The sequence below is a fragment of the Pan troglodytes genome, chromosome 2 (assembly GCF_028858775.2).
Source record: "Pan troglodytes isolate AG18354 chromosome 2, NHGRI_mPanTro3-v2.0_pri, whole genome shotgun sequence".
Lineage (NCBI taxonomy): Eukaryota > Metazoa > Chordata > Mammalia > Primates > Hominidae > Pan > Pan troglodytes.
The window spans coordinates 116,326,324-116,341,129 of record NC_086015.1 but is presented as its reverse complement, the minus strand read 5'-3'; the positions used below and the strand labels follow the sequence as shown (position 1 = coordinate 116,341,129).

General features: G+C 38.4%; 1 protein-coding gene across 2 annotated transcripts; it reads right to left on the bottom strand.

Annotated features, from left to right (window-relative positions):
* Positions 1 to 596: 596 nt before the first annotated feature.
* On the bottom strand, positions 597 to 12,927 carry GTPBP8 (GTP binding protein 8 (putative)). Of its 2 annotated transcripts, XM_001156883.8 has the most exons (6): positions 10,595 to 12,927; positions 8,794 to 8,892; positions 6,675 to 6,805; positions 4,947 to 5,046; positions 2,366 to 2,484; positions 597 to 1,079 (listed from the first exon to the last, which is right to left on the bottom strand). In XM_001156883.8, the coding sequence occupies exons 1-6, from the start codon at positions 10,928 to 10,930 to the stop codon at positions 1,010 to 1,012; spliced, it is 855 nt and encodes a 284-aa protein (XP_001156883.1). In that variant the 5' UTR covers positions 10,931 to 12,927; the 3' UTR covers positions 597 to 1,009. The 2 variants fall into 2 exon arrangements, with proteins under 2 accessions (XP_001156883.1, XP_009444436.1); XM_009446161.5 differs by lacking the exon at positions 8,794 to 8,892.
* Between the last annotated feature and the right edge of the window lie 1,879 nt (positions 12,928 to 14,806).

The following is a 14,806-nucleotide window of genomic DNA, read 5'->3' as shown; positions in this document are numbered from 1 at the left end:
AGTTGGTTTATAGCTTTAATTTGTTATCCAGCAATACAGCTATAACCTTTTAATATTAAGCTTCACTTTGAAAACCTAAGCCACTTACATGAATAGGTTAGTGGCACCTTCACAAAAATCTTCTCTATTAACTTTAGTTCAAAGGCTTTATTTTTCCATTCTGAATCTTAAATGTAGCAGTCTAAACTGTCCCATCAGCTTTTTTCTCTTGCCCTTTGCAAATTAGTTTTCTCACTTAAAGCTATTTTTGTTTTTGCTTTTTCACTAGTGAAAATGTTACTTCCCCCGTGAAAGGATATTTCTTGTAATAAATCTACCTGTGAATTTTGCTATATTTCTTTGTTGGTTTGGCTTTACAAATATGTAGCTGTCTTCTCACATGTTACCTGCTGTAAAACCATTCATTTGAATCTTAATAGCTTTCACGTTTACAGTAACAAATGAATTTCAGAGAAATCAAGTAAGTTGCCCAAGATCCAACATACATAATAAACATCAGAACTAGAACTTGAATTCTGTTCTTTCGGTTGTTTCCAACATGGACTAACACATTTTATCAAGAATGTTTTCAATATTCAAATAAGGACTCAAAAAAATAGGCTTACATAGTAACATTTATCCATCAACTTACCTATCGATGCTTAACAGAAAAGCAGCCCCCTTTTAGCTAGCCCATTTTAACATTTTAAAAAAAAATACCCGTAGTAGACATATTCTTTAAAAGACAAAAGCCCAATAAAACGTCAAACCCTTCTGTACATAGTTGTAACAGGTTTTCATTTTATGGATGTGCTCTTGTCAATTTGTTAAAATAGGGGAATCAGCTAGTAGCTGTTCTAATGAACACCATAATTCAATAACTTACAAACTTTTCACCCCAGGCACAAATTCTTGTTTTGAGAAGGCACAACATTTAAAACAATGTTGAAATTCTTCTAGGTATTTAACTCCAGTTAGCATAAAGCTTTTTTTTTTTTTTTTTTTGAATCTTCAGCTAAACCGGGAACCATTAGTCAAGATTTCCTGTTACACTGGCTATAAAGCATCTCAACAGATGGATTCCAGAGAAGGTCACAGCACTGTGAAAAGAAAAGAAAAATAATTTTCTTCCTTTCCTCAGAGATAACATCTGAATTCATCAACTTAAAAAAATTTACGAATTCTTATGATTTCATATATGAAAGCAGAACATCTTTTAATGTGTTCTAGCTTTCTTCTCTTCCCCCAGCCGCGTCTTGTAGTATTCTAAAATCTGATGATCAATATTATCTGATCCATTTCCTTCATGATTCCAAAAATTTCACTATATCTTCTATTTTGCTTTGTTTTCCAGAATAAGTCTTGATCTCTTTAGTTTGTTCTTTTTATAACAAATATTCAATTACCTTGTTAGACTTTTTAGGTTTTAAAAAAATTACCATCACCATTATTGTACATATTATTTATCTATCTGTCTTCCTATATCCATCTGTGCGTCCGTCTGTCCGTCCGTATGGAGATCAGCCAAAATGTTTCTCAGGTATGGATATACTACAGTGTTTTTTGGTTGTTGTTGTTGTTTTTGAGACGGAGTCTCACTCTGTCGCCCAGGCTGGAGTGCAATGGCGCGATCTTGGCTCACTGCAACCTCCGCCTCCCGAGCAGCTGGGATTACAGGCGTGTGCCACCACATCTGGCTAATTTTTTTTTTTAATTTTAATTTTTCTAGAGATGGGGTTTCACCATGTTGACCAGGCTGGTTTTGGACTCCTGACCTCAGGTGATCTGCCCACCTCGGCCTCCCAAAAGTCCTAGGATTACAGGCATGAGCCATGGCACCCGGCCTTCAAATGTCTCTAGTTTTAAGTGACACTTTAAGAAACACTGATAATATTACAGGTTTTCAGTACATAACGTTATAAAAATTCAACTAACAAGTGGATAAAGAAAATGTGGTATTTATGTACCATGTAATACTACTCAGCCATAAAATGGAACAAAATAATGGCATTTGAAGCAACCTGGATGGAGGTGGAGACCATTATTCTAAGTGAAGTAACTCAGGAATAAAAAACCAAATACTGTATGTTCTCACTTAGAAGTGGGAGCTAAGCTATGAGGTCACAAATGCATAAGAATGATATAATGGACTATGGGGATTCATGGGGAAAGGTGGGAGGGGTGAGCGAAAAAAGACTACACATAGGGTACAGTGTACACTGCTCAGGTGATGGGTGCACTAAAGTCTCATAAATAACCACTAAAGAACTTTTCCATGCAACCAAAAACCTGTTCCCCAAAAACTATCGAAATAAAAAAAAAAAACACAACATTCTCAGATTACTTCATAAAAAACAAAAAACAAACAAAACAATTCAACTCTTACCTTACAGGAAACAACTGAGGAAAACATCCTTGAGTTTTCATGTTAACAAATTTCTGGATCTGAAGCACTTGTTTTAAAAGATGTCCCTTGGAAGATTTGTCAATTTTTGTTAATACAATCTATAAGAAAACAAATTTTTATGCATTAGAAATAAAGTGGTTCTTAATAATTTTACACATTTTAGCTATAATTTTTCATTCACAACTAGGTGACCCGTGCAAATTTATCTCTGTACCTATTTCCTCATCTATAAAATAAAAATAATGACCCATAAGGAGTAGCTGTAAAGATTAAATGAGCAAATGTGTGAAACACATCAAGTATACACTATGTCTGCTGCTTAATAGTGCTTTAACCACATAGGGCCACAATATCTTGGAAAGATCAATGAGAAGGGTCCTGGAGTTATATTTGCAATTGTTCATATGATCACAATGTACCTGATAGCTTAAGATATATAAATGAATATTGGGTTTATCTATACAAAATTGCCAATTTGTAATCATTTTTTGACCTATACTCTAAAAAAAAAAATCAGAAATCAGGCTATTTGTAGGTTCTATCTACTAGTTATATTCCAAGTAAGTCCAGAATTCTACTTGTCCAGAGACAAGTAACATAGTGCAGAAAGGTCAAAGTATGGGTGATTATTACAAAAATCAATTAAAAATAAAACCTTAATCCACCAGGTATTCCTGATGAGTTTCTGTAAAATTAAATTTCCTGGCAAATCATTTATGCTTTTTAGTCATAAAAGATGCTAATGGCAGGAGTGTGGTGTCATGATACATATATTGGTTTATGTCCATGGTTCCTTTCTCATAACTCCCATAGCCCTTGTTACGATCATTTGTTATAATGTTGGATATGTTAGGCATCAGGAAACAAAATCTCTCTGACCTCCTGCCTTCCATTCACCTGCTCCAAGACAAGACTTGTAATCTTCTCTCACCTTTCTGATTGTGGTCATATGACCCTCATTCCAGAGAGGGTCCCACCTCATACCCTGGGGGAAGGGATGCTGATGTTATGAAGCTTCCATAAATAAAAGCCCAGGAAGACTGGGTTTGGAGAGCTTCCAAATAGCTGAACACAGGTAGGTTTCCAAAGGGTGGCATGCCCAAGGAGGACATGGAGGTTCTGTGCATCTTCATTATATCCTTTGTAATATACTTTATAATACCATCAGAAAACATGTTTCCCTGAGTTCTGTGAGCCACTCCAGCAATTAAACCCAAAGAGGGGGTAGTTGGAACCCCAACTTGAAGCCAGTCTAGATACTCTAGAAGCCCAAAATTGTGACTAGTGTCTGAAGCCGGGTGAGAGGAGTCGTCTTGGGGACTGAATCCTCAATCTGTGGGATTGTGTCCACTGGTTGTTGGTGAAGACAAAAACCCCTACACATTTAGCCACAGAAGTCTTCTGTGTTAATTGTTGTGGTATGAGAGCAGAAGAAAAACATGGTTCCAGTGTTTTTCCCACAGTGAGAAGCAGAAAGTGTGTGGTTTCTAATGACCTGTGAATCCCTCCGCAAATGGGAGTCTTTCCTCATAAAGGCAAATGTTCTGATATTTAAAAGGAGATACAGATATAACTTTTCTATTCCAATTCCTTTTCCAATGAAGAAAGTAATATTTCCTTTCAGTTAAAATTGAGGAAAATATATGATTTCATAAACTAGTATCTGTGATACCAAATAAGGAATACTATTATTTAGTTTGGCAATATTTAGGCATTTTTACTAGGTAGACTATCAATCCTTTGACTTCTCATAACTATAAATCATCTCTAATGCTTCATAGGGCTTTTGCAGACCCCAAGAATTCCAGGACCCCAAGAATAAAACAAAAGTGGCTGACTAGTAACTTGGTGTGATTTGTACTAAACTCCACTGTTACATATTAGTGGCTTTCTGACATCTTTTTGAAAGCAAATTATAGTTATTGGGTTCTTCACTTTTCTTTGGAAAGAAACTTTAAGAGTGCCATTTTTTCTGGAAGTCTCACAAAGCAAAATTAATGTGGATACCAATCTACAATTCTGGTATTCTAGTCTAGGTCAAAAGACCAAGAATACTGTAAGAAATTCCCAGAAGAAATTTTGTTTGCTTTAAAAATATAAAAATCCTACTTGTGTGTGCTGGAGGCTGCTATGTTCCTGGAACAATTTTAAAGTTTTAAATTAGTTAAGCAACTTTTTAAGTTGCAGTTTTATTCACATTCTTATAAGTACTATCTGCCATGCTGCTGTTAAAGAGCTACTAACTTTTTCTGAACAAATGTTTATGTTGCTATAAAAAGAAAAAAATATGAACAGTATCTAGGAACATTAAATGAACAGCCTAAAGAAACCTTTACTTTGACTATAATTTTCAAAACATAGCTGAGCGACAGAAAAGAGAATACAAGTGCCATAGAACTTCTTTTAATATTAATGGATGATTAATTGAAAAGATTATTCAAAAGGCACTCTATCTTTTGAGGAGGCAACACAAGCTCAATTGTTAAAAGGTGCATGTTCACACAGATGCACGTAGAACTGATATTTCTAATTGCAACCATGATTCAAAGGAAGTACTTACCACATAAGGTAATGCAAATTCTTCACACATTTCTATGGCAGTATTGTCTGTTTTTTGAATTCCAACAACACTATCCACTAATAAAAATGTTCTCTTCAAGCTATAAGCATGTAGAAAAGAAGATTAATGGCAATATAAAATATACCCATTCATTCATCCCCTCTTCCTTACTGTACTAAGAAATTCTCCTTTGAATAATTCTCATTCCAAAATTAAAACATTTCTTTAGGCAACAGGAATTCTCAATTTGCCAGAAGTTTATCCTGCAGTCCAGAAGGTCTCAATGCTATTTACTTTCAATAACTAAATTCACTAAATATTAATTTAAATCAATAAAGATATATTGGATATAAGACATTCTGCCTGGGACTTGATATATAATGAGTGAGTTCCCTCCTCTAAAAGTTTAAACTCGAGGAGGAGAAAGAGACACAAATCAAATTAACCATAAATTACAGATTATAAATTATAGGAACCATAAATTATAAAAAATTAACCATAAGTTATAAATTTTTTTTTTTTTTTTTTAGACAGAGCCTCATTGTGTTGCCCAGGGTAGAATGCAGTGGCACAATCTTGGCTCACTAACCTCTGCCTCCTGGGTTTGAGTGATTGTCCTGTCTCAGTCTCCTGAGGAGTTGGGATTACAGGCATGTGCCACCATGCCTGGCTGATTTTTTTTTTTTGTATTTTTAGTAGAGTCGAGGTTTTGCCATGTTGCCAGGCTGGTCTCGAACTCCTGATCTCAAGTGATCCGCCAACCTCGGCCTCCCAAAGTGCTGAGATTACAGGCGTGAGCCGGCGTGCCTGGCCTATATGGGAATTTTTAAGTATTACCCTAACACTAACAGATAACAGAAACCAGACACATTATATCTTGCATTTTCTTATGTAAATATTTGATTTTACCCCTTATGTAAAGCTACAACAAACAAGATACACTTTTTTCATTTCAAAAGATTAACATCAATTTTCTATATATTGTGCAATTCTTAGAACTATCACTTGATTACATAAGGAGACAAAAAAGAGATATCATTTGCAGCAAATGTGATGTCTGAAGTATTTTAAGAATGATCAGAATTTACTGATTTTAACCAACAATTTTCATTTTCAAAATTAGCCAGGTAAGAGTTTGGTTTTAAAAAAAATTAATGGGCCAGGTGCGGTGGTTCATGCGTGTAATCTCACACTTTGGGAGGGCAAGGCGGGTGGATCACCTGAGGTCAGGAGTTCAAGACCAGCCTGGCCAACATGGTGAAACCCTGTCTCTACTAAAAATACAAAAATGAGCCAGGCATGGTGGCATGCACCTGTAGTCTCAGCTACTCGGGAGGCTGAGGCAGGAGAATCACTTGAACTCTGGAGAAGAAGGTTGCAGTGATCCTAGATTGCATGACTGCATTCCAGCCTGGGTCACAGAATGAGACTGTCTCAAAAAAAAAATGAAAAAAAAAAAATGCTGAAGTACACTTTACTCTCAATCTCAATTTGGGAAAACACTTAAATTTAATATTAAGGGTAAGCTAAACCACAGACAGAAAACAAGCAAGCAGTATATACCTTGGTCCTAAATATTGTATTGTAGAATATTATGAGAATAAAATGGACCTTATAAAATAAGTCATTTGATAAAACTGAAGTGTTAATCATGTGTATAATACTCTACTGATGAAAACATGCTTTGGGGTTAAATGTATAACTATTATAAGAAAATCTTTTCCTTACTTCCTTCGTTCTTTTAGATAGGTCTCTACCATGTCAACAAAATCTTCAGGTGCTCTAAAGCCATAACCTGGCATGTCCACCACTGTAAAATGTTTTCCAACTTTGAAAAAATTCATTTTCTTTGTGTGTCCCTGATAAAGTAAATAGAAAAAGAAAAGCTGTCTTAAGATAATGATTCAAAATGTTTTCCAGTTAATCAACAAATATTTATTAAAAGCCAAGTATATAACCTTAACTATGCTGATGATGACACAGGAAAAGAAGACAGAAGGGAAATGGCTGGAGATAAGTTTAGATCATACTACTTTTTGCTTCATTTTAAAAAAAGAATCTGTATGACTTAAGAAGAACTTTAGATTCCATATTAGAAACATGTAGGCAAAATATTTTGGAGTCTTTCCTATTGCATTCACTCTTAGTGAAAAATTCACCCTGTTCTAAATTGTGACTGCATCAGTCAATATTCTCTGATGAACAATGTATCTCCACTTTAAAGAGAAACTATGGCAAGGATAGGTTAAAATGTTTACCATCAGTCATACACATTTTCATAAAACCTAGATCCAAAGTCTGATCGTTTCTTATACCTAGACTATTGCTTCCCTAAAATCAAGATGTTTTGCATGTTTTATTAGGTGGATTTTAGTGCTTTCATTAAACAATTTTTTACTGCATATACAACATGATAATTACAAAATATTTGTGCAACTAAAATTGATGCACAGATGATGAAAAGTGGTTTACTCAGTTTTGTGTCCATAGGACAGATATTAATCAGAAAAGATAAGATTATGATAGGCAACTTTTTTTTTTTTTTTTGAGACATAGTTTCACTCTTGTTGTCCAGGCTGGAGTGCAATGGTGCAATCTCAGCTCACCGCAACCTCCACCTCCTGGGTTCAAGCGATTCTCTTGCCTCAGCCTCCCGAGTAGCTGGAATTACAGGAATGCACCACCGCGCCTGGCTAATTTTGTATTTTTAGTGGAAATGGGGTTTCTCCATGTTGGTCAGGCTGGTCTCGAACTCCCAACCTCAGGTGATTGGCCGGCCTCGGCCTCCCCAAAGTGCTGGGATTACAGGCGTGAGCCACTGCGCCCGGCAAGATAGGCAATTTTTAAAGTTAAGTCAATTGTTTGGATCTTAGAACAAATATTATCAAAGGAAAGATTTTTATAAATGGTGATTTTAAGTTCCCAGTCAGTTTATTTGTCTACAGGAAAATGATTTTAGAATTACAGATTGGGAATGTCAAGAATACATTTCCTCCATTGTCCTCTCACAAAAGGAAGGAGATCACTCTACTTAGAAGTGATCATTTGGCTGATTTATTTGGTGAGGCGGGGCAGGAGTAAGGATGGGAGGGTTAAGTAATGGAAAGAATCATTAGCGATGGAGCCAGAGAATCATTTTATGAAGTGAGGAGCAAGAAAAGACCTAGTGAAGTCTCATGGAAGGGTTCCAACTCAATGAAAGGGGTGTGTGTGCGCTTGCACACGCACATACACAGGGATAGTGAACATTAGGGTTGGTGGAAAGGTTTACCATGGCCAGATATGGTGAGAGAAAGTGGGGGTGATTTTGAAGAAAGGGTATGTCAGATATTGGCAGAGACTGCGTCGTTGAGAAGAAAGTAGAGGGAATTAGAAAATGAAAGAAAGCTATTACAGCAGACTGGCTAGGAAAACAAGCACATAAGAATATGCCGAATGTGTGTGTGTAACTAATTCACGTACTTCATACCTTAAAAAAGATTATAGGAGGAAAAAAGCAAGAAAAACCTAAAAGCCATTTACCGTACAATCAGTGTAGAACTAGATGATCACTGTTATAGAAGGAAATATAGAATGACAATAAGACACTTTATTTGGCAACTCTGCAAAATTTGGATAAAGAAAGACTTTCTGAAGCTATTGTCTAGACTACTAAAATAAATCCAGCTACACTTCCTTTTCTTCAGAGAAATACACAGGCATTAGGATGTCTTACTTTATTACTTTTTTGAAAGAAATCACTTCTCTAGGAACTTAGTAATTATGATTTCTTATACCTTCCAGCATTTATTATTCATGTTAGTTAATCCAAGAGATAGTCCAAACATATTGAAAAACTTCAACATACTGGTTTTTTGGAGACTCTGACTTCAACCTCAGGGGCCAGTGAAAATAAAGCCTTGATTAGAGATGATTTTCCAACATTGCTTCTGCCTATAAAACATACCTTATACAAGAAAAAACAAGATAAGTAAGTACTAGCTGTATATGCTATTCTGCATTAGATGTAAAAAACTTCAAATTCTAACACAGCTAATATTTATTGAATGAATTAAATGTGCCAGGTACTATTTTAAGCATTCAGCATATATTTTCTTATTCATTTTTTACAGCATCTAGGAGGTAGGTGATATTATCCCCATTTTACAGATGAGAGAACACAACTAACCCAAAATTATACAGCTAGAAAGTGAAGGAGTTGGGATTTGAACTCAGGACATGTATATCTAGAATCTGTACTTTTAGTTTCACTACGCTACTCAAGAATATATGCAACTTTTATTAAGCATTTCATATTTACAAAGCTTTTTAGAGTAAAAACTAGATGTAGTTCAACAGAACTAGATGAAAAGTACAACTACATGTTTGGAAGCACATTTTCTCAAGCACTCCCATGGTATACTGTAACACCACTGCAATTTAAAAACTTACTCTTTTCCCTTGACCTCTCTTGTTCCAATTAAGCTTTTCTCCTCTGTAGTGTGGAAAACAACAGAATATTCTCGATAATAACCATTAATGCACATGGCTCTGCTTTTGAACATGGTATTGGGGGAAGGGGTACAATGCCAATCAGTTGTTCTAAATGACGGCTGTACTGCCCCTTGAGGGACATTTTGGAGATTTTAAGGGCATTTTTGGTTATCAAGACAATTGGGGGACATTTAGTGGGCAGGGGCCAGGGATCCTATCCTGGAAAATTCTGGTCAGTTCTTCAAAATTAATTGATCTGAGTCCTGCAAAAATTTTAAATGCTCTGCCACAGCAAATCTAATGCTAATATGTAGATAAAACTGAATTTAAAAAACGAATTACAAAAAAGTCCAGTAATTTAGAAGCTTAAATAAAAAAGCAATGGCTGTCTCAAAATCATTAAATAATTGAGGTACTCTTTGAATCCTGACTATAGTTCCACATATATTTAGACGAAATATCTCTGGGCAATGGTGCACTTAGTGTAAATACATATGGAGAGTTGAGATGCCTTTTAGCAGACTTAGAACAGAATATCAATAAATTGTAGGACATGCAAGAATGCTCACTCATGAAATTTCACTAATAAACGTTGTTATAAAAATTTTTCCACATTATTGCCATCTAGAGATTATTATTTTTGCACATGATAGGAAATTTAGATTAGGCGAAAGTTACTTATTGATAAGGACCATTTCATTTGTGAAACTATTATTCGTTTCCTATTCTTCACTGTCTAAATTCTGTCTAACTTGTCTGGCATGTTTTCCCTACTTAAGTTAAATAGAAGAAAAAAGGAGAGAGTTAATTTTTTGAATGCTTAATTTGGGTTTGAAAAGCTTTTAAAGCATTTGGAAGTCTTCTATATTCATTCCCAAAATAATTTAAGCTGTATACAGGCAGTCTCTGCTTACAGTGGGTCGACTTAACGATTTTTGACTTTACCATGGGTATTGACTTTATGGGTATTGACTGCATTTTGTACTTAACAATGGGTTTATCGGGTATCCCCACGTACAGGGAGCATCGACATATGCCTATTTAGTTAAAATAATATATGCGCCAACACAAAGCTAGAAAATACAACAGCAAAATCACCCGCGAGCCTGACGGCCAGGGCAGCGGTTAGCGCTGTGACGCCGGCGCGCAGGTGAACCGTGAGAATCGCCTCTCACCTCTGGCCGCGGAAGGTCCGGGGCGTGGTCGATACGGACGGCGGAGCTGACGTAGTCGATGCGGTTCCGTTCAGTGGCCGTGAAGATGTTGTCCGCCCTGGCTATGTCCTCCGGGCTCGGGTCAAAGATACGCAGGTGAAAGTCTTGCCTCCCGTCCGGGGCGAGGAACCGCTCTACTTCCTGCAGCGGGTACAGCAGCTTCCTCAGCTGCTGCTTCGGCAGCCGCAGCACCTCAGCAAAAGCTTGGGACGTGCTGTTATAGCGGCTCAGTCGCTCTAGCACCGCAGGCATTTCAAAGAGTCTTTCCGCTCCCAGCCGCAGCCCGGGCGCCGCCATTCTCCCTTCCCAGAAGACGGGCAGAGAGACTTTACTCCTGGCCTGGGTTGCGCGTGCGTGACTTCCCGCTGCCGCGACGCCTGCTGGGAGTTGTTGTCTCCTCTGGCCTCGCTCGTTCCGGTCTAAGTTTTTTGCCGTCAGTGCGCGGGAGGAGGGTGGAGGCAGGCGGTGACCTGCGGGGAACAGCTCACTGGGTTTCTTTAACACCGTGGGCTTAACGATTATGTCTTACTGGAAGGATGTTTAACGGTTTGCAGAGGTGAAAGACCTATCTGGCCATGTGGCCCTTGAGTCTCAAGCGAAGGACTAAAGTGTGAAGCTCCGATGCGTTCCAGGAACGTTTGATTTTCACAGTTTTTGGTTATCTTATTAACTGTTGACGTTTGTCGTAAGTCCGCAGCACTAGGATAAACACTTTTGCAAAAAAGAAAAGGGCTGCTGAGAAATGTGATTGTAATAGCACCTCGTTTTCGTGGAAGGGACTGTTTGTATTTCCGCCTTCACTACAGGTGCAGGAAATGTCATTAAATTTTAGAGATTTCTTACAAAAACAGTTTTGCACAGATGTTACAGAATTGTTTCGTGGACGTTTCGTAATATCATCTTATTTCAAAAGTTTCTCCCTAAAGTCGATCAGTACTGAAATGGGAGATACAGGTATCATGATGATGACATGAATAACTGAAAAATATTCATATGTTTAAAAAAACTAGGTTTTCTAAAACATCAGCAGCCCAGAAAGGGTAACTCATGGTTTCTTGAGCTATTTCCCAGGTTGTTCAGTAACTAAACAGTACAATTCTTGAATAAATATGATACAAAAATTAATGAACAGAACCTGCGACTTTGAGGGCAGCCAATACGGCAGCCTGATGTGCTGCTGGCTGGCTAATTTTTTATTGCTCTTTGCATTAGGGTTTGGGGTGCCTTTCTGTTCGCTATTCTCTCTCCTCCATGTATAAAAGTGTATATAATACTCTGTTGTATACATCAGAAATTTGGGATTCTCATTACTGTGTGTTTCATTCATCCGTGTGAAGAGATCACCAAACAGTCTTTGTGTGAGCAACAAGGCTGTTTATTTCACCTGGGTGCACGTGGGCTGAGTCCCAAAAGAGAGTCAGCAAAGGTGGTGGGATTATCATTAGTTCTTATAGGTTTTGGGATAGGCGGTGGAGTTAAGAGCAATGTTTTAGGGGCAGAGGATAGATCTCACAAAGTACATTCTCAAGGGTGGGGAGAATTACAAAGAAACTTCTTAAGGGTGGGGGAGATTATAAAGAACATTGATCAGTTAGGATAGGGCAGAAACAAATCACAATGGTGGAATGTCATCAGTTAAGCTGTTTTCACTTCTGTGGATCTTCAGGCCTTCTGGATGTATACGTGCAGGTCACTGGGGCTATGATAGCTTAGCTTGGGCTCAGAGGCCTCACGCTGTGTATGTAATATACTTTGAAAGTGCTTTTATACATGCCATTTTGTTTTCAAACCTTGGAACCCCAGGTTTGGAAATAAGAGCTTTGGTGATTCTTAGAAAGGTTTTAGAGGTGTTCCGGGATTAATAGACATTATAGTATTCATTTAATAATCATTCATGTTTCTGAATTCTAAATCATTTTGGATTTTACCTGATAGGACAAATCATTTTAGAATTATTTGATGGGACACTTTTTGCAACAAATTGTCTTGTCATGCAAAGCTTGAAGGATCAAACGGTCTACTGGAAAGAAGTATGACTAGTAAAACCACTTGACAATTTATATATTTTTTTCTCTTTCACTTCATCTTTTAAAAGCATCTGTGTAAACAAAGCATATAAAACTTCAGAAGGATGATTTAGAGTTAATAATACACTATGTTTTCCCTCAACATGATTAAACTCTTTCATAATTTGCAGAAGTTCAAATATGAAACATACGTAGCAGTGAGACCTACTAGTGAGACGGGTGAGGGCTAGAATTGGGAGGAATTAGTTTGTAATAACCCCATTGTAGGGCTGCAGTGGAAATCATCTGGTCTACAGGGAATTATCAAAGCCCAGGAAAAGAGGCTCACACCTGTAATCCTAGCACTTTGGGAGGCCAAGGCAGGAGGATCGCTTGAGCCTGGGCAACAAAACGAGACTGTCCCTAAAAAAATAGTAAAAACAAAATTAGTATTGAAGGGAATCAAGTCTGGTGGATAGGATGTTGTGACAGGACTTTCTGGGTTCTGGCAATAGTACTGTGAATCTGTTGTTGTTGGCAGCATCTTGGTTTGAGGTGGTCTTTTTGTGTGTGGAGTAGGAGCTCAGCCAATAAGTGTAGATGGGGAGTCAGGATCTAGTCTGCTAGATCAGGACTAGGTCAGGGCTAAGATTCAGAATAGGGTTTTAGTCCAAGTAGGGAAAAGAAGGACTGTAGATTAGAAAACCTTGCTGTCTAATATGCGCCTCCCATTTACTAGGTCCAAAACAGAATTTCTAATATCCTCTAATTGTCTCCTAATCTGTAAGAGACAATGGCACCTCCATTCCTCCAATTGACTTAGCTGAAAATCTTGGGAGAAAATTCTGGACTCCTTTTTCTGTTACCCCAAGTCCAAGTTGTTAGCAATCCTCTTGGCTTTACCTTGAAAACATATCCTGAATTGGATACTTTTTAGCACATCCACTGCTACCACCCTGATACAAGCCACCATTATCTCCCACCTAGATTATTGCAGTAGCTTTCAAATTGATCACCCACCTTTGCCCTTTGCCCCCTTCAGTATATTTGCAACATGGTGATAGGGAAGTGGGGCAGGGAAGTGTGAGGAGAAGGGCAGGTCCCTGGCTAGAGCTCCACCCCCGGCCTGTGCCCACGGACCTAGGTGAGGACAGGCACTTCTGGCTTTGTGCCCAAATGTTGCATTTCCCAAAGCCACCCAGGTCTACCACACCCCCATCCTGTGCCTATAAAAACCCCGACACCTAGCAGGCAGACACACAAGTGGTTGGACCTTGAGAGGAACACGTTGGTGGAAGAAGACACGAGCTGCTGGATGTCAAGAGGACGTCGAGGGGAGCAGGCTGCCCACCAGCAGGCCATTGACCAGTAGAATGATGCAGAGTTTGGCCGGGGTGGTTGGAGGGCTGCTGAGTGGCTGAACTCCTGGGGAAAACCATCTCCCTTCTGGCTCCCCTATCTGCTGTGAGCTACTTCCACTCAAAACCATGCACTCATTCTCCAAGCCCATGTGTGATCCGATTCTTCCAGTACACCAAGGCAAGAACCCAGGATATAGAAAACTCTTTGTCCTTGTGACAAGGTAGAGGGTCTAATTAGCTGGTTAACACAAGCTGCCTATAGATGACAAAACTAAAAGAGCACACGGTAGCAGATGCCCACTGAGGCTTCAGGAGCTGTAAACATCCACCCCTAGATGCTGTCGTGGGGTCGGAGCCCCACAACCTGCCTGTCTGTATGCTCCCCTAGAGGTTTGAGCAGTGGGGCCCTGAAGAAGTGAGCCATTCCTTGTCACATGCCCTTCGAGGGGGACAAGAGTACTTTTCCCATTTCAGTGGCAGCAACCATGATCCTGTTAAAACATAAGCTAAACCTCCAGGAGCTTCCTGTCTCACTCATAGAAAAAGTTCTTCCACTAACCTAAAAAGCCCTACATGATCTTTCATTTTCTTCTTCCACTCTTGTCTGACTTCATCTATTGTTATTTTTCCCCTTGTCTACTCCATTCCAGCCACACTGGCTTCCTTGCTGTTTTTCAAGCAAGCCATATACACACACCTGCCTCTGTGTCCTTGTACTTCTCCCTGGAATGCTTACCCCAGATAATCACATGGCTTATTCCCAGTATGACTTAGGATGTATTTATGGCCAACCTTCTGAGAAAAAG

Excerpts from the sequence above, each read along its gene's own strand:
- GTPBP8 (XM_001156883.8), bottom strand. The coding sequence starts at position 10,930 with ATGGCGGCGCCCGGGCTGCGGCTGGGAGCGGAAAGACTCTTTGAAATG. Across the intron at positions 6,806-8,793 it reads TCAGAGTCTCCAAAAAACCA|GGACACACAAAGAAAATGAA; the intron begins GTATGTTGAAGT and ends TTACTTTATCAG. Across the intron at positions 2,485-4,946 it reads AATTTGCATTACCTTATGTG|ATTGTATTAACAAAAATTGA; the intron begins GTAAGTACTTCC and ends GTTTTCTTATAG.